Source organism: Anabrus simplex, chromosome 1, assembly GCF_040414725.1.
Source record: "Anabrus simplex isolate iqAnaSimp1 chromosome 1, ASM4041472v1, whole genome shotgun sequence".
NCBI lineage: Eukaryota > Metazoa > Arthropoda > Insecta > Orthoptera > Tettigoniidae > Anabrus > Anabrus simplex.
Genome location: NC_090265.1, coordinates 1109059329 through 1109079230, shown reverse-complemented (window position 1 = coordinate 1109079230; position 19902 = coordinate 1109059329). Strand labels below are relative to the sequence as shown.

At 41.9% G+C, this 19902-nt stretch overlaps 1 protein-coding gene across 2 annotated transcripts in view; it reads right to left on the bottom strand.

The window, feature by feature from the left end:
* Positions 1-10941, bottom strand: part of Atf6 (bZIP_ATF6 domain-containing protein ATf6) — a 350870-nt gene extending 339929 nt beyond the window's left edge. For both annotated transcript variants that reach the window (XR_010858597.2, XM_067137320.2), the window contains exon 1: positions 10748-10941. Coding sequence is in view for 1 of the 2 variants with exons in the window: in XM_067137320.2 (XP_066993421.2) it covers positions 10748-10844 (97 nt within the window). In the remaining variant the exon portion in view is untranslated. The remainder of the gene's footprint in view (positions 1-10747) is intronic.
* Between the last annotated feature and the right edge of the window lie 8961 nt (positions 10942-19902).

Sequence of the window (19902 nt, the reverse complement as noted above, 5' to 3'; positions counted from 1 at the left end):
TCGAGCTGTCAGTGAGCTTTGAATGACGTTGGTGGACCAATAAGCTGAAATAAAGTTTTAAAAGTGGGCGAGATCACAGAATGACGATAAAGTTGGAATTCAAAAGAGCAAATTGGGATAAATATTCGTTTATAGAAATAGGAATTGTGGATTGGAATAATTTATCAAGGGAGATATTTGATAAATTTCCAACTCCTTTGAAATCATTTAAGAACTGATGGCGAATCTGCCACCTCGGCGATAGCCCTAAATGCAGATCAATGGTGACTGAATGACAGACTTTTTTTTTTTTTTTTTTTTTTTTTACAACTTGCTTTACGTCGCTCCGACACAGATAGGTATTATGGCGACGATGGGACAGAAAAGGTCTAGGAATGGGAAGGATTCGGCCGTGGCCTTAAGGTACAGCCCCAGCATTCGCCTGGCGTGAAAATGGGAAACCACGGAAAACCATCTTCAGTGCTGCCGACAGTGGGATTCGAACCTACTATCTCCCGAATACTGGACACTGGCCGCACTTAAGCGACTTTAGCTAACGAGCTCGGTGACTGACAGACTGAATAGCAGGCAGTCACTTAGGTAAACATAAGCCTCATCTAATGAGACCATCAATTTACATTTTTCTCCTGTCAGGTGATTTTCATACAGTTCCTTACTGTTACTGCGACGCTCTGAAATGTGACGAGGCAATAATTTATAAACTCGACTCTTATGACGTTTTTCCACATTCAAAACCTCGTCTATAATGGCATGGGCATTTTTAATTACTATATCTAGCTGGCTTACTATCAGAGAGAAGGGCCTTGGCCTTCCTTATCATGTCTGGGATACGAATAGTAGGTCGCGGTTTTAAGTGATTTTTTTTTTCTTTTGAAATTAATCCCATTCTAGCCTTTCTATTTTTATTCACACTGAATTAATTCCTTTCCTCGATACCACTAAATTTCGCTTCTTGCACATTTCAACAGTAGTAGAATAATTATACTTTGGGTCGAAATGTCCAGTGAAGTAGCCGTAGCCGTACCAAAACAGTTCAATTTTCATAGGCATTACGACAGCAAAACACCTGCTACTACTACGAAGACTAACAGAAAATTGGTGTGTTCGCCTCCGAGATCCCTGACCCTGGCACTCAGACAGCAGCGTCACTATATCATTCCAAACTCGTTACCAGAGATCGGAAACGAATATATGAGAAACGCACAGACAGAAATTTGTGAAATAAGCGCATACACGGAACATGCGACCACGGGAGTTGGATTTGCCCGGATTGCCGTATTCCTGCAAAGTAAAGTCATAGCTGGGAACCAGGCTTGGAATCATTATGCATTTTAAAATGACAAATATGCTCTAAACGTGTCAAAATATGCATAAAGTATTGAAATATGCATTGAAAAACATAAATCTGATATCAATTAGCAATAAATTTATATTATAAAAATTAACGTTACACTTGAAGCATCGTCAAAATAATTTAAAAAACATTACATGTCGTACCACAAAAAATGCCCAGATTCTCAATGAAATTCACAAGTCGTAATCACAGACTGGTGCAATACGTTCTCAAACACAGACTTGCGCCTATTTTCACTTAAACTGTTTTTGTACTCACATGCAACAATTGGAGCATACTTCGACTTAACGAAATAAGAGCGTTCCAGTATCGATGCACCGTCAATATTTTCTTTGCCTTGGAGAACACCAGAATTTTTTCGAGTTCGAGAAGACCGGAGGTTTTTAACACTACACTCCACATTCATTCGAGGAAACTTGATTTGTGAGATTCATTACGGATCGTTCAACTACTTCAACAATTCCAGTACTGACGTGAACGACATCCCTTTTCCTGCAATTTCTTGATGTCTAACGGTGTGCACATCAAACTGGAAAGAATGTTGCTCACGAACACCATCTTAGCTGAACACTTCTTGTTCTTATAGCAATTGAGGCTATAATTGTGTGCAAACCCGTCACATGTGTACGAGGTGCTTACATGCCTGGTACCCATTCTGAGGCTGAACTCAGTCCCAGGAAACTGCTTGCGCCTCAATATATGTCCTTGCCCGACTTCACGCCGTCTGATGCGGCATGCAAAACAGCGCATGATGTTCTTACTTATATCTCAAAAAGTAATTGTCCAATTTTGAAAATACTTACATATTTGAACTTGAACGCAGATGATCTTTTAAATCAGCTGTATAAATTTGTGCCGTTCCATTTAAAAATATGGAGTTAGTATCAATATCTCGGTTGTTAATCACCCCATGAGACCGAGTAGCACGTTATTTTAAAAGACCCTGCGTACCATTTATGAATATGAAAACATAATGCTGATATCTTTAATGGTTTAGAAGTTATTTGCGTGTAACATGTTAGGTGAATAACCCTGTATATCCCAAGACTTCCCATGGCTTTACACATAAGGTGCAGCATCAATGCAGGCCACGACAACATGATCGTAAAGAATGCGCGATGGCCACAAATAAACAAGTGCATCGTTGAAAAATGAAGCAACTGTGGAGTGATTCACCTTTTTGTTATTGTCCTTCTCTTCTTTCTCTCCTATAATTCCAAACACGAAGTTAATTACAGATCTTTGATGCACCTCCGTATTTTCGTCCAGCAAGACCCACCTTTTCCCTTAGTTTGCCTAACACCACTTTATAAAGCTCAAAAGTATAATGCTTTCAAATTGTTGGTTCATCTGGCACTGGTTGCTCGTATATCCCTCCAGCAACAGAACTACGTTCTTATTGCTCAGCTTAGCCAGTGGTATGTTTTCCCAGACAAATACTATACAAGTCTTCATTTAATTTATTTCGTGTTGGTCCAAATGTAACTAAATCTGTAGTTACAAGAGGCTGGCGTTTTTGTTTCAAGTTTACTATTATTGTATTTCGTCGCTTGAAAATGTTGAACTGGATACTTTTAGTTGCTATTACGGCTGCACTACAATATTTACCAAACAAAAAACTTCCGTCAGTTGAAAAGTCTTCAAACTCGCGCGCACATGCTTCCAATACTTCAATAACAGTTTTTTCCTCCTTATGCATTATGAATTACGTAGCAAAAACACAATCTTTTCATGTACTATGAATCACAACCTGTCGCAACACAACCAAAGCAATTCCTTATAAGAATTAATTGTGAATGAAAGGACATTGTATGTAACTATTTACGAGGTGGGGGAAAGACAGCCCCGTCGTAAGTGAAATTCCAGGATTTTTTTTTTTTTTTTTTTTGCTAGTGGCTTTACGTTGCTATTTTGCTTTACGTCGCACCGACACAGATAAGTCTTATGGCGACGATGGGGTAGGAAATGCCTAGGAGTTGGAAGGAAGCGACTGTGGCCTTAATTAAGGTACAGCCCCAGCATTTGCCTGGTGTGAAAATGGGAAACCATGGAAAACCATCTTCAGGGCTGCCGACAGTGGGATTCGAATCCACTATCTCCCGGGTTCAAGCTCACAGCCGCGCGCCTCTAACCGCACGGCCAACTCGCCCGGTGGGCGAAGAATCAACAGGATGCCGCTCCTAACTTTTACGATAACCATGGGCGACGAAAAATTAATTGAGTGCGTGCGTATCAAGAACTGTATGATTTATCGCACAAAAAAACAGCAAGTTTTTCAACCGGCGTGATACATTCTCGGAACGAAGTATTCATCTGTTGAATACCTGCTTCAATAAACCCCAACAACCGCATAAAATCATAATGCGACATACGGAAGAACTGGTAGAATTTTAATTCATCGTCAACTAATTCTCGAAATAAGGTGAAAATTTCTTTTTTTTTTTTTTTTTTTTCGCTTTGTCAGCATTTGACGCACCCTGAACCTCCGACTAGGCTTATTCTCCTCTTCTTCGTCCAAAATCAAAACAATTTAAATTAATGATTCGATTGAAAAAGGCATTTTTATTTTTGGCACTATTGTACTGTTTACTAGCGGATCTACTGGGATAGACCGAACAGATAAGGGGGATCGAGCGTCGATCGGCTCGACCGCGGCACGTAGATCGATCTAGTTGACGAGTGTGGAGGCAGGTTGTAAATGTTAACGGGCCCCTATCTACACCTCTGGTGGAGTGGAGTGTAGCTATGGGCTGCGAATGGACTCGCGAAGACTCGAGTCTGGGATCGTAAAACTCGAGGCCGAGGACGCTGGCGGCGTTATCTGCGAGCCGCGTATTGAAACAACACGATGCTTAATATTGTAGGTAGGCCAAGGACAAGTATTGGGTCTGTTTCCCAATAATGCACAGTGATATAATGTACAAACTGATGTTGCGATGCGGTACTTGACATCACTAAAGCAGTGTGTACACAGTCGCCCTTTGAAACAGTCGTTAATCCCGAGGCATACACACAGTACCTTACCGAAAAAGTAAGTACGATATTATACGGCAGGACAAAATACCGGAGGTGGAAACAATATAATTGTTATTCTTGGATACCTCATCAAATGCCCAGAGCATTCCTTCAATCAATAGAACGTTGTGGGCGTTCAACTAGGGCATTCGTTGTTCTACTGCACAACAATATATACAGCCGAACATGTAGGCTACATTATGACGTATTTACATGAATGTATAGGCCTACCCAACAAAACCATATTGTAACGTAAACTAAGGAACGTGTGGACACAGGTGCTTATGAACCACAGTCTGGCTCCGGTTAGCGTGCTGGCCTTTGGTCACAGGGGTCGCGGGTTCGATACGCGGCAGGGTCGCGAATTTTAACCATCATTGGTTAATTTTGCCGACACGGGGGCTGGGTGTGTTTGTTGTCTTCATCATTTCATCCCCAGTATGACGCGCAGGGCGCCTACGGGTGTCAAGTCGAAAGACCTGCATCTGGCGAGCCGAACATGTCCTCGGACACTCCCGGCACTAAAAGATAATACGCCATTTCATTTTACCGGCGCACTGTGTGAAATTGTAGAGATCAGGCAGGACAAAAGTACATTTTCGACTAATCTATTTATATTATAAAGGGCATTATTGTACGCTCGTGACTATACAAAGAATACCTGACCGCAAAGCTTTTAAAGCTGAGTGTGGTATATCTGATCTCTACCATATTGTGTGAACATTGCGCCCCTTACCGAACTTTGCGTCTCGCACTGGCAATTGTCTGCAGTGTGTTCAGATGAATCTACGTAACTAGCGACTGTGTTAAGATATTTTTAATGTGAAATAGGGATACAGCTAGATTAAATCTGTTTACCCTCCAGGGTTGGTTTCTCCCTCGGACTCAGCCAGGGATCCCACCTCTACCGCCTCAAAGGCAGTGTCCTGGAGCGTGAGACATTGGGTCGGGGGATACAACTGGGGAGAATGACCAGTACCTTGCCCAGGCGGCCTCACCTGCTATGCTGAACAGGGGCCTTGGTGGGGGATGGGAAGATTGGAAGGGATAGACAACGAAGAGGGAAGGAAGCCTACAATGAATAGTTAAATTATGTTCCTAATCTTCACTCCGTATCTCAAGTTATCAAAGGCTAACCTACTGGGCGATATAATGCAAATATGCAAACTCATATCCTCATCCCGAGGTGGTGCAGCTCCTTTCGGGAAAACCCCCATTGCAGGTGAGCTGCATGTACCATTTCAATCACATACCAGCCTTCCTGACATTCTAAAATTTCTGGCGGTACCGGGAATCGAACCCAGGCTTCCAAGGATGGGAGTTAATAACACTACCCGTTACACTACAGAGGCGCTGTAATGTACGAGCCCAACTAAATATAGACGAAGGAGAGAAGGAAGAATGTCATTGTGTGATAAACTAAACGAATGATATTTCAAAACAAATATGTTACGGTCTTACACTCGCGTGCTTCACGTTATGGTCATAATTTACGTAGCTGTTGTAATAGTACTTAATGATGGGGCATTTCTTCCGACTGCTCGGCAACCAGGTCGCAGTTACGGATGGTGACGTCACAGTGGAGACTCGAGTACTTCGCACGGGTTACTCGGCGAGGCTTGGACTCGCCAGACTCGATTCTCGCGAGTCCAAGCGTCATTCGCGCACATCACTACACTAGTGGAGTGGCGTGGAAAACAGTGGAGCGTGTGAGAGGGGCCTAAAGATCCATCGTGGTGCACACAGGTCTGGCTAGCTGTGCGTTTATTTCGATGTGCGTTTTTTTTCTTTTTTTTTCTTTTTTTTTTTTTTCACCATCGGCAACAGCCCTCCGTATGACGGACGGAAATTGCTAAAATACCTCTTAAATTAGCATTTTTTTTTCACTCCAGTAGCCCAATCTCTTAAACGTTCTGCTGAAGGGTACTTAGAGAAGAGATAAGGAAAATTGATTAATGAATATCGTTTTAAATTATTCAATTTCAGAAATTACAAAAGATGCTGTGCAATATCGGAGCATTGTAAACGAAGTTCACAATAAAAGATACGGAATTGCTATTTATTGTCGAATATCTCCGGAGAAGTGCCTTTGCTGGCAGGACCTAGTGTTTACAGTGCACTATGTCTTCTGGTATGGGCTAGAGCAATTTTGTTACTTTCATTGACCTGTCTCAGCTTTATCCTTAGCTTTGACAAAATGAAAGTGACTGAGGTATGAGTAATGCTAGTAATGCCATTCCTTCTGCAGCCAGTCCCTGCTATGAATGGTGTGAAAATATTGCTCATAGGGTCAGTTGGTGCATGCATTTCAGTGGGCTTGGCAGACTGATGTGTAATAGCAACTTGTGGCTCGGTGAGGAAAGCAACGGGAAACTACCTCACTCCTCATTTCCCTAGTACACCTCTTCAGTGATGCCTAGGCCATCTATGACAGCTGATGGCGGAACTGTTGAGGATCCAACCAGCCTTCGGGCTGAGGACTAAACATACATACATCTCCGGAGAAAAGGTACCGTATCCAATTGATCAATCTTCACAAAAAAAGACAACATCCTAGCCCAATCGGTCTGAACCCGGTCGGTAGGGGATAATCTACAATGCTAATACAAGAACGAACCTGCTTTAGGGAATATCTTGGTGAAGAAAATGTGGAAGTTGAAGAAATTACTTCCAGAAACCATGGCTTACAAAGAAAAAACTTAGATAAAATATAAATACATCAATCATTTTAGACTCCTGCTCAATAATAATAATAATAATAATAATAATAATAATAATAATAAATCTCTTCCATTTGTCTACAATCTCACATTCCACCCGACTGCGACAAAATTGGATCCTGTACGGAAATACAACTGCGTTAATTGCAATTGGAATGCAGTGACCTCATACCTCCACAACCATTACAACACCGAGTAGAGTAGGTTTCGGCTTAACAGCGGCTGGCTTTAACTAGCCTTGCAGCTCTACATTCGGGAGGCGGAGGTGCTGGTCCCTACCGTCGGCTGTCCTGAGAATGGTTTTACATTCTCCTGCATACAGGTGAATGCAAGGATAGATCATTTTATAGGCCACGACCGCACCCACCTCGTCCCTCTCCGAATTACACCCCCTAGCCTGAGAGTGGGCGTAGTATAACCCTCTCCAAGGCGACCCGTACCTCTTCAGGGTACGGAATGAAAACATTGAGTACCGGTAGTAGTAGCTATTACAAATTAATACTCAACAGCATCTCATAAGATGCACTGAAATGTTTGAATACGTAAGACTTTTTGCCTTCAGCCACCGCAGGGAAGAGCAATATGCAATCGTATAGCCCAATTGCAGAAAAGCCAATCAAAATTTGATCGGGGTTTGATTGACAATCGCACAACACATCGTCAAATTAATGTGTAAGATCTATGGTTCAAATCATACTTTGGGAAAACGAGTTGTTACAATTCATGAATTAATATTCATCTAGGAAATGCCGACCACAGCAGCGCAGTTGGTCAATTTATCTCTCTCTCCTTCTCTCTCGTTTGCAAGATATTAAGTTATATTTCAAGCTGATTCGTTACCCTTTGAGGGTGTTTAAACGCAAGAACTTCGCCTCGTTAGATTCCAGTACGTTAAACTAAACGACTACTGCGGAACAACATTCAGACATCCCGGAGTATCCTGAAATATTCTGAGACATTTTTACTTTGTGCCCTGAAGAAATCAATAATTGTACACAATCTTCCAAAAAAATTCTGAATACTTTCCGAACAGAGCACATATTTATTTATTTATTGATTTATGTATTTATTTATTTATTTATTTATTTATTTATTCACGAAGTACAGGATACAGCTACACTGAGCAAATTTCACTTGCACTGTCAACAGACTATTTAACAAACGTAAACTTTCATAATAAAATATAACAAACATAACAAAATATAACAAGATCAGGTACACAGCCCACTAATAACAACTGTCCAGATCGAAAACCATGAAAATGTCCATATTCATAGCCAAGTCGTCGTGGGTCAAGATGACGGTATAATCCCTTCACATCAACTTATCTTTACGAGACTATTTACACCCCTCTCGAATATGCTTTTATTTGATGCTATATCAAGCTCTTGTCTCCTATTAATATTGTTAAAGAGTGTTGGGAGGCGGATTAGGAAAGATCGTTGAAGTATTGAGTGCTGAGTGTGGGGAATGTGGAGAAGATCTTTGGTTCTGGTGGAGCGGGAAGGAACACGGAGAGAGAAGAGTGAGACAAGATGTTCCGAGCGGTAATGCCCATTTAAGATCCCGTGGAGAAAACTCAGGTCAGCTACCTGTCGCCTGATGTGCAGCGGTGACATATTAATTGCCATTAATACCTGCTGCGTAGACATATTTCGGAGCTTGGGGTTTCTGTTCCTTACAATTGCAGCAAAGAAGGACACTGCTCTGTCTAACTACTTAGTATTGCAGGGGGAGGCTGTTGTCCAAATCGGAGAGCAGTGGTTTAAAAGAGGTTGAATGATCGTGAAGAAGACGTGACGAAGAGCAATGGGTTCAGAAATTGCTGTGAAGCGATAGAGAATCCCTAGTAATTTCATAGCTTTGGTTGCATATGTTTCTATGTGGGACTTAAATTGTAATTTTGTACCGAATATTACACGTAGGTCAAGCTGTTGCGTAACTACGGTGATGGGCTTGTCGAGTAGGTAATATGATGTCGGTAGAGGAGATTTACGTAGTGTTATAGTCATGTGGCTGCATTTTTGTGGATTGGAGATAAGTTTCCAAGTACGGCACCAGTTCGAGAGGGCATTAAGTGAGGACCGTAGGATAGCTGCATCTGCTGGATTCCTGATCTCCCTAAATATCTTGCAGCCGTCAGCAAAGAGTAGGGTATTCGCTGTTTCGTTGAGTTCGGACGGCAGATCGTCCATAAACAAAGAAAACAGCAAGGGGCCAAGAGTACTGCCTTGTGGGACACCGGAGGTGACTGGTAACCATGAGGATACCACACTCTGCCAACGGCCATGTAGGAAGCCAGCAAGAAGGGTCAGAAGACTGCCATGTATATTAACCCTCATATCAGTAAAACGCACTACACTTGCTGTCAAATCCGTCCCACGTGTTATACCATCTCCTATACTTTTTTTTTGATTCGATGAAGAGGCTAATAATTTTCTGAAGATTATTTTCAACTTTGAAGGCGGAGTCTTAGCTTCTCGACTAGTCTTCCCTCTGTGGATGGAGGCGATAGAGTAACATCCACGGTATCCCCTGCTTGTCCTAAGAGACGATTGTTTCCACTTATGTGTGCCAGGATCCTCACTTTCATATTTGCTGTGCTATTTACCTTAGTCGACTCTCGTTATAGAGTCTTGCTTCGTGGCCCTTGTCTTTCTTTTAACGATACCTTCATTTTTCGAAGTGACGGACCCCTTCCATTTTTTCCTTCAATTAGTGTTACGGTACTCTTGTAATAATAATCACCACCAACACCATCCACCTAAACTATTCTGGCATATTGTTCACTTAATCCAATATATAGGCCTATATATTTAAGAATTTGCTTTACGTCGCACCGACACAGGTCTTATAGCGACGATGGGATAGGAAAGGCCTAGGAGTGCGAAGGAAGCGGCCGTGGCCTTGATTAAGGTACAGCCCCAGCATTTGTCTGGTGTGAAAATGAGAAACTACAGAAAACCATCTTCTGGGCTGCCGACAGTGGGGTTCGAACCCACTAACTTCCGGATGCAAGCTCACTGCTGCGCACCCCTAACCGCACGATCAACTCACCGGTAATCCAAAAAATATTCATTAATATATTCGTTATACTGTAGGAAAGTAGTGAGCCTACATCTCCATTCGAAAAATAATAAACATGCAGCAACGATAATTATTGTTATGTTAGTATCAGTAAGGAAACTTCGTGAGAAATAACTACCTACTAAGTGCCCTTTCGGGACCTTTCCAATAATATTTAAAAAAAACTATAATCTGGTCACCATTGAAACGATCTTCAGCCTGCAACAAGCGGTCTCAAAACAGCCCACATTATGACCATCATAAACCAGCATACAATGCAAAACCACCAGTATATTTTACAAGGAAGGGAGGGATATAAAAATGAAGTGGAGCCTAATTCTCTACCTTTAAGTAGTATGACACAATGTTCTACGGTAACACGTCCTGATTCTAGACCACCGCTGTAGTGATTGTTTTTACCCGGAGTAGATACAAATCCGGGAATTTACTTCATCATAATGAAATACCGTTATATTTCAACGTATTATCCGGTGCTTATTAAGGAAATGAACATGTTTATAAATCATTTTAGACGATGAAATCAAGATATAAGGAAACTGTCAACTGTAATACAGCACATTGGCATACTCACCGAAACAGGAGTAGTCTCCGACCGGTGATAATTCCGGGAAGAACATTTCTGACACCTCCATCGCACCACTATCTTGGAAACCGTCAGTTATCCTCATAGCGCTAAATTATTCACCTTCTGTTTCCAAAAAGAAATCTGTCAACGAACACCAAGAACATGACATTCCCTACCTTTTAACAGTTACAACTCGCCATACTGCCTAGCCTATACTTGACGAATGTTTTCGTTGGTAGTTCAGTATGATGCCACTCACTCCACTCCAGCGCTATTCCACGTAACCGAGATCATCGAGTGGCAATTATCAGTCGGTGTCTCGAGTAAATAAACTGAAATAAGTTAAGTACCCATAAATTCCTCCAGAGAGCAATAGCTACAGTGACTATATGTACAGTGTTGCCGCAGCCCGACCGCCATGTTTCAGCCAAGTACTCAGCTGATAGATGAAGGAGAGTGATATATTATGATTATTGTTTCAATAAAGAATAGTTCATCGCTTTACGATGCTATTTATTTTGCTTAGGCATTAGTACAGCCCGTAGACCGGCGTAATTTTTAATGTTACAAGTGAGTGGAATTAGTGAAATCTTACTTGGAGAGCGTCTCAGAGGAGAGGTGTGTTCTTTGCGATGTCCAGGAACCCACGATCCCGCCCCAAGAAGTACACTGACTGACAGAGCAAATGCAACACCAAGAAGGAGTGGTTCGAAAGGGATGAAAGTTGGGGAAAAACAGAGACGGCACGGACGAATAATTGATGTTTATTTCAAACCGATATGCAGGTTACAAAATGCGCACGGCATCGACTCAGTAGGATGTAGGACCACCGCGAGCGGCGATGCACGCAGAAACACGTCGAGGTACAGAGTCAATAAGAGTGCGGATGGTGTCCTGAGGGATGGTTCTCCATTCTCTGTCAACCATTTGCCACAGTTGGTCGTCCGTACGAGGCCGGGGCAGAGTTTGCAAACGGCGTCCAATGAGATCCCACACGTGTTCGATTGGTGAGAGATCCGGAGAGTACGCTGGCCACGGAAGCATCTGTACACCTCGTAGAGCCTGTTGGGAGATGCGAGCAGTGTGTGGGCGGGCATTATCCTGCTGAAACAGAGCATTGAGCAGCCCCTGAAGGTACGGGAGTGCCACCGGCCGCAGCACATGCTGCACGTAGCGGTGGGCATTTAACGTGCCTTGAATACGCACTAGAGGTGACGTGGAATCATACGCAATAGCGCCCCAAACCATGATGCCGCGTTGTCTAGCGGTAGGGCGCTCCACAGTTACTGCCGGATTTGAATTTTCTCCACGCCAACGCCACACTCGTCTGCGGTGACTATCACTGACAGAACAGAAGCGTGACTCATCGGAGAACACGACGTTCCGCCATTCCCTCATCCAAGTCGCTCTAGCCCGGCACCATGCCAGGCGTGCACGTCTATGCTGTGGAGTCAATGGTAGTCTACTGAGCGGACGCCGGGAGTGCAGGCCTCCTGCAACCAATCGACGGGAAATTGTTCTGGTCGATATTGGAACAGCCAGGGTGTCTTGCACATGCTGAAGAATGGCGGTTGACGTGGCGTGCGGGGCTGCCACCGCTTGGCGGCGGATGCGCCGATCCTCGCGTGCTGACGTCACTCGGGCTACGCCTGGACCCCTCGCACGTGCCACATGTCCCTGCGCCAACCATCTTCGCCACAGGCGCTGCACCGTGGACACATCCCTATGGGTATCGGCTGCGATTTGACGAAGCGATCAACCTGCCCTTCTCAGCCCGTAAAGTCGTCTGTCTGCTGGAAATGCCTCCGTTGACGGCGGCCTGGCATTCTTAGCTATACACGTGTCCTGTGGCACACGACAACACGTTCTACAATGACTGTCGGCTGAGAAATCACGGTACGAAGTGGGTCATTCGCCAACGCCGTGTCCCATTTATCGTTCGCTACGTGCGCAGCACAGCGGCGCATTTCACATCATGAGCATACCTCAGTGACGTCAGTCTACGCTGCAATTGGCATAAAGTTCTGACCACTCCTTCTTGGTGTTGCATTTGCTCTGTCAGTCAGTGTATATTTACTTTTATAACCTAATAAAGATTATTACACGCCATGCTCATTTCTGAAGTAGGTACTTGTATTCTTATTGGCCAATGTAAAGTGGCACGTGATCTCCTGCCCGTCAAGTATGTTGATGATAATCCGTTACCAACCGCAGCACAATAAAAGCGCAAGTCGTATACGAAACTTGGGGCCCAACGCCACTTCGCGGCTTCTAACCGTCCAGACCAATGGTCTTGTCCACGGCAAGAATCCTAACCGTCCAGACCAATGGTCTTATCCACGGCAAGAATCCTAACCGTCCAGACCAATGGTCTTGCCTTGATCCTATCCTAACCGTATACGAAACTAGGGGCCTAACGGCGCTTCGCGGCTTCTAACCGCCCAGACCAATGGTCTTGTCCACGGCAAGAATCCTAAACGTCCAGACCAATGGTCTTATCCACGGCAAGAATCCTAACCGTCCAGACCAATGGTCTTGCCTTGATCCTATCCTAACCGTATACGAAACTAGGGGCCTAACGGCGCTTCGCGGCTTCTAACCGCCCAGACCAATGGTCTTGTCCACGGCAAGAATCCTAACCGTCCAGACCAATGGTCTTGTCCACGGCAAGAATCCTAACCATCCAGACCAATGGTCTTGCCTAGATCCTATCCTAACCGTATACGAAACTAGGGGCCTAACGCCGCTTCGCGGCTTCTAACCGCCCAGACCAATGGTCTTGTCCACGGCAAGAATCCTAACCGTCCAGACCAATGGTCTTGTCCACGGCAAGAATCCTAACCATCCAGACCAATGGTCTTGCCTAGATCCTATCCTAACCGTATACGAAACTAGGAGCCTAACGCCGCTTCTAACCGCCCAGACCAATGGTTTTGTCCACGGCAAGAATCCTAACCGTCCAGACCAATGGTCTTGTCCACGGCAAGAATCCTAACCGTCCAGACCAATCGTCTTGCCTAGAGCCTGTCCTAAACGTATACAATTTGAAGCATAGTTCCTAAGTACAGAGGTTGGCAGCACTGAGCACTGGTGCAGAACATCCTTTCCAAGGCGGCCGCGAGCGAGAAAACAAATGACAGTCGTTACGCGTCTGTGTGAATAGCGGTCCACGGGCTGGACTAATGATTTTGCTTATACTGGATATATCAATCAATCAATACTGATCTGCATTTAGGGCAGTCGCCCAGGTGGCAGATTCCCTGTCTGTTGCTTTCCTAGCCTTTTCCGAAATGATTTCAAAGAAATTGGAAATTTATTGAACATCTCCCTTGGTAAGTTATTCCAATCCCTAACTCCCCTTCCTATAAATGAATATTTTCCCCAGTTTGTCCTCTTGAATTCCAACTCTATCTTCATATTGTGATCTTTCCTACTTTTATAGACGACATTCAAAACTATTCGTTTACTAATGTCATTCCACGCCATCTCTCCGCTGACAGCTCGGAACATACCACTTAGATTGAAATAATAACATTAAGTTATTTATTAGACCACCTAATCAATACAAAATCGTCTTGGATGATTTACATAAATTTGTTAGCTAATATCATCAATACGGACCAAAAATGATATTTATTACATGTAACATACCACTTAGTCGAGCAGCTCTTCTTCTTTCTCTCAATTCTTCCCAACCCAAACATTACAACATTTTTGTAACGCTACTCTTTTGTCGGAAATCACCCAGAACAAATCGAGCTGCTTTTCTTTGGATTTTTTCCAGTTCTTGAATCAGGTAATCCTGGTGAGGGTCCCATACACTGGAACCATACTCTAGTTGGGGTCTTACCAGAGACTTATATGCACTCTCCTTTACATCCTTACTACAACCCCTAAACACCCTCATAACCATGTGCAGAGATCGGTACCCTTTATTTACAATCCCATTTATGTGATTACCCCAGTGAAGATCTTTCCTTATATTAACACCTAGATACTTACAATGATCCCCAAAAGGAACTTTCACCCCATCAATGCAGTAATTAAAACTGAGAGGACTTTTCCTATTTGTGAAACTCACAACCTGACTTTTAGCCCCGTTTATCAACATACCATTGCCTGCTGTCCATCTCACAATATTTTCGAGGTCACGTTGCAGTTGCTCACAATCTTGTAACTTATTTATCACTCTATAGAGAATAACATCATCCGCAAAAAGCCTTACCTCCGATTCCACTCCTTTACTCATATCATTTATATATATAAGAAAACATAAAGGTCCGATAACACTGCCCTGAGGAACTCCCCTCTCAACTATTACAGGGTCAGACAAAGCTTCACCTACTCTAACTCTCTGAGATCTATTTTCTAGAAATATAGCAACCCATTCAGTCACTCTTTTGTCTAGTCCAATTGCACTCATTTTTGCCAGTAGTCTCCCATGATCCACCCTATCAAATGCTTTAGACATGTCAATCGCGATACAGTCTATTTGACCTCCAGAATCCAAGATATCTGCTATATCTTCCTGGAATCCTACAAGTTGAGCTTCAGTGGAATAACCTTTCCTAAAACCGAATTGCCTTCTATCGAACCAGTTATTAATTTCACAAACATGTCTAATATAATCAGAAAGAATGCCTTCCCAAAGCTTACATACAATGCATGTCAAACTTACTGGCCTGTAATTTTCAGCTTTATGTCTATCACCCTTTCCTTTATACACAGGGGCTACTATAGCAACTCTCCATTCATCTGGTATAGCTCCTTCGGCCAAACAATAATCAAATAAGTACTTCAGATATGGTACTATATCCCAACCCATTGTCTTTAGTATATCCCCAGAAATCTGATCAATTCCAGCCGCTTTTCTAGTTTTCAACTTTTGTATCTTATTGTAAATGTCATTGTTATCATACGTAAATTTTATTACTTCTTTGGCCTTAGTCTCTTCCTCTATCTCAACATTATCCTTGTAACCAACAATCTTTACATACTGCTGACTGAATACTTCTGCCTTTTGAAGATCCTCACATACACACTCCCCTTGTTCATTAAATATTCCTGGAATGTCCTTCTTGGAACCTGTTTCTGCCTTAAAATACCTATACATACCCTTCCATTTTTCACTAAAATTTGTATGACTGCCAATTATGCTTGCTATCATGTTATCCTTAGCTGCCTTCTTTGCTAGATTCAATTTTCTAGTAAGTTCCTTCAATTTCTCCTTACTTCCACAGCCATTTCTAACTCTATTTCTTTCCAGTCTGCACCTCCTTCTTAGTCTCTTTATTTCGCTATTATAATAAGGTGGGTCTTTACCATTCCTTACCACCCTTAAAGGTACAAACCTGTTTTCGCATTCCTCAACAATTTCTTTAAACCCATCCCAGAGTCTGTTTACATTTTTATTTACCATTTTCCACCGATCATAGTTACTTTTTAGAAACTGCCTCACACCTGCTTTATCAGCCATATGGTACTGCCTAACAGTCCTACTTTTAAGACCTTCCTTTCCATCACATTTATTTTTAACTACCACAAAAACAGCTTCATGATCACTAATACCATCTATTACTTCAGTTTCCCTATAGAGCTCATCTGGTTTTATCAGCACCACATCCAAAATATTTTTCCCTCTGGTTGGTTTTATCACTTTCTGAATCAGCTGTCCTTCCCATATTAACTTATTTGCCATTTGTTGGTCATGCTTCCTGTCGTTCGCATTTCCTTCCCAATTGACATCTGGCAAATTCAGATCTCCCGCTACAATCACATTTCTTTCCATGTCGTTTCCCACATAGCTGACTATCCTATCAAATAATTCCGAATCCGCATCAGTGCTACCCTTTCCCGATCTGTACACTCCAAATATATCAAGTTGCCTATTATCTTTAGAAATGAGCCTTACACCTAGAATTTCATGTGTCTCATCTTTAACTTTTTCATAGCTTACAAATTCTTCTTTCACCAGAATGAAAACTCCCCCTCCCACCTTTCCTATCCTATCTCTACGATACACACTCCAGTACCGTGAGAAAATTTCTGCATCTATTATATCATTTCTCAGCCATGATTCAACTCCTATTACAATATCTGGTAAATATATATCTATTAAATTACTTAATTCTATTCCTTTCTTTACAATACTTCTACAGTTCAACACTAACAATTTTATGTCATCCCTACTTGATTTCTAGTTCCCTGTTCCCTTATCACCGCTCCCTAGGCCATCCCGTTTCCCTGAATGTACCTCCCTATTACCCTTCCAAACAAATTTCCTAACTTATACATACCACTGTGGTTTAAATGAAGGCCATCCGAGCGCAGATCCCTTTCTCCTACCCACCCATTAGGATCCAGAAATTTCACTCCCAGTTTCCCACATACCCACTCCATAGTCTCATTTAAATCCCCAATCACCCTCCAGTCAGTATCCCTCCTACACAGTATTCCACTAATAACAATCTCCGCTTTCTTAAACTTCACCCGTGCTGCATTTACCAGATCCCACACATCTCCAACTATGTTGCTACTTATATCAGCTTGCCTTACGTTGTTGGTACCAACGTGAAACACTACCACCTTCTCCTTCCCCTCCTCCCTCTCTTCTACTGTTATATTCAGAGTCTAACTATCTAACATTGTTTGTATACGTGGTTTACAACAAGTTACAATTATTTAAGGGGTTAGAAATTCTGTTTTTGTACGTAAGCAGGCCCCGATTTACAAATGGGCGGACTGGGCATTTGCCCAGGGCGCCAGTTTTTGAGGGGCGGCGGCCGGCGGATCGAGTAATTATGTCCTGCGTGAATTACGTTTTAAATTCATTACACTCAAATTAATTTTACATTCCACAAATTATTCCAATTATTTTATTAGCCTATATAAAACACTTTAAATTATTCTAACTTTAAAACCTGAATTTCATATATATATTTAAATTTTATGAAGAAAATGTGTCTTATTCCTAAAATTATTTACTTACATACAAACTATCAAACTGAACCAACGGCTTTCTAAATAAAAAGAAAAACAGCCAGATGCTTATTTGGCTGTTACCTTTATTTGGCTTGATAAGTTTAATTATGAGAATTAACTGTATTTGCATAATGTGCTGTTTTAAAACTCATAATCCTGAAAACTGTAATATTTAATTTGTAAACAATTACATTTTAGGGGAACAGGAAAACGAGCAAAGGGGCGTAGGGGGGGGGGGGGGGGCAACAATATATTGTTTGCCCAGGGCGCTAACTACTTGAAATCGGGGCCTGTACGTAAGCCTAAAAGAAATACACTTATAACTTATTATAATACGTGTGGCATGAAAGAGTATACTCATTGAGTTAAATAATATATGCCATGACTGTAAAGTCAGCTACATTTAGGCCCAAAGAGAAACGTTGAACATTATCATTACATATCGGATGTTTAAGTTTTTACCTACTGCAGGCCTATTGTTTTCCATAAGACCCTCTACCGGTATCTGTGACAGTTATCCGTATTATGCACCTAGCATCACGGTAAATTACATTTTATAAAGTCTATACGCACCTATTTCGACGTTACGACTTATTTTTTCCTTTCTAAGCTTGTAAAACCTTTTTTGCTTTAAATCTTATACATTTCATAAAATGAACAGTAATGTTATTAATTTATTATGTACCGTAATTAACTCTTCACAGAAGGCATCTAAGATAAAGATGCTAGCCAAGCAGGCGAGAGGGCGGGTGTGGGTGTTGTGAGACGAGTTTGGCACCAGGATTCTGTGGGTTTCACCGTTTCCCCGTTACTTGTCTCGCACATGCACTACACTGAGTAGCAGAACAAATATTAGAAATTTCTCAAAAGTGAATTATTTAATTTCTTCAGTAAAGGAAGTAGCCTATTTTCAAAATCAAGTAGCTTCTGCCCCTAATTCAGCACCAGTTTTAACAATGACGGAGAGTGATATGATTATTGTTTCAATAAAGAATAGTTCATTGTTTTGCGATGCTATTTATTTTACTTACACTGTTCAAGGCTGTTCAGTATTAGAGTGAGAACATCCATTGTACAGAAAACACTGTCAACAATTTCTCAGAAGATGACTCGTTGTGTACCGGTATTAAGATGGCCCACAGTGTACTACAAGAGAAGTAACCAAGGGATCTGGCATATATTCGTGCTAATTTCATATTCGTAACAAACATGATAAAACATAAAACAAAACAATTACTAGTCAAAATTCAGTCTCACTGAATCATTGCCTGTCATTAACAAAGCAAAGTGACAGATGAAAACATTCAAACTAATGCTGTCCACACATAAATTTACACCACAACGTTTGGAAATGTTGTTAATGATTTACTGCGCACAAAATTATGGTTGAAATGTAGTGAGAATGACAATGATGCATAAGTTAATTTGTTGTTGTGTTGTAAGCTATTTGCCACTTCTAGTGATTTGATCTCAACCAAATTTAAACTATTGTACACAATTGCCACCATATAATGCCTTTCATGCTCTATTTTAAATACCGGTATTTTAAATTATCATTATTATTTGTATTCGCACAATACATGGGCACCTAAAACTAATCTTTTTGGGACCTAAAGATCGCATCTCTAATTACCATATTCCTGGTTACATGGTTCTGGGTACGTGTCAGAATATATCCTAGCATACAACACAATACAATAATTTACAATTGAATTAGTAATGATTAGCAGTGTTAGAATTAACAGTTCTGTGAATATTAATACATGAAAGAGTCTCTATGATGAGCATACTCAAGATGTAAGAATTTAGAACCTATAAAACGACGTCGACATATGCAGGTAAAATATCCTTAATAGGCTCCGTTTTGTTTTTCATGAATAGCACAGTGGGCGGCCGCTAGCATTAGACTGGTGAAAGGTTCAGAATGTCCGCCTGGACAGGGTCTACAAAGTTACTCTACTGTTGAGGTATACAGTTTACACCGATTTTACGTGCATAAGCATGACGTTATGAAACCATCAATTTATTCATTGATTGGCAATTAGTCCGCCTCTGTGGTGTAGTGGTTAGTGTGATTAAGTGCCACCTCCGGAGGCCCAGGTTCGATTCCCGGCTCTGCCACGAAATTTGAAAAGTGGTACGAGGGCTGGAATGGGGTCCACTGAGCCTCTGGAGGTCAA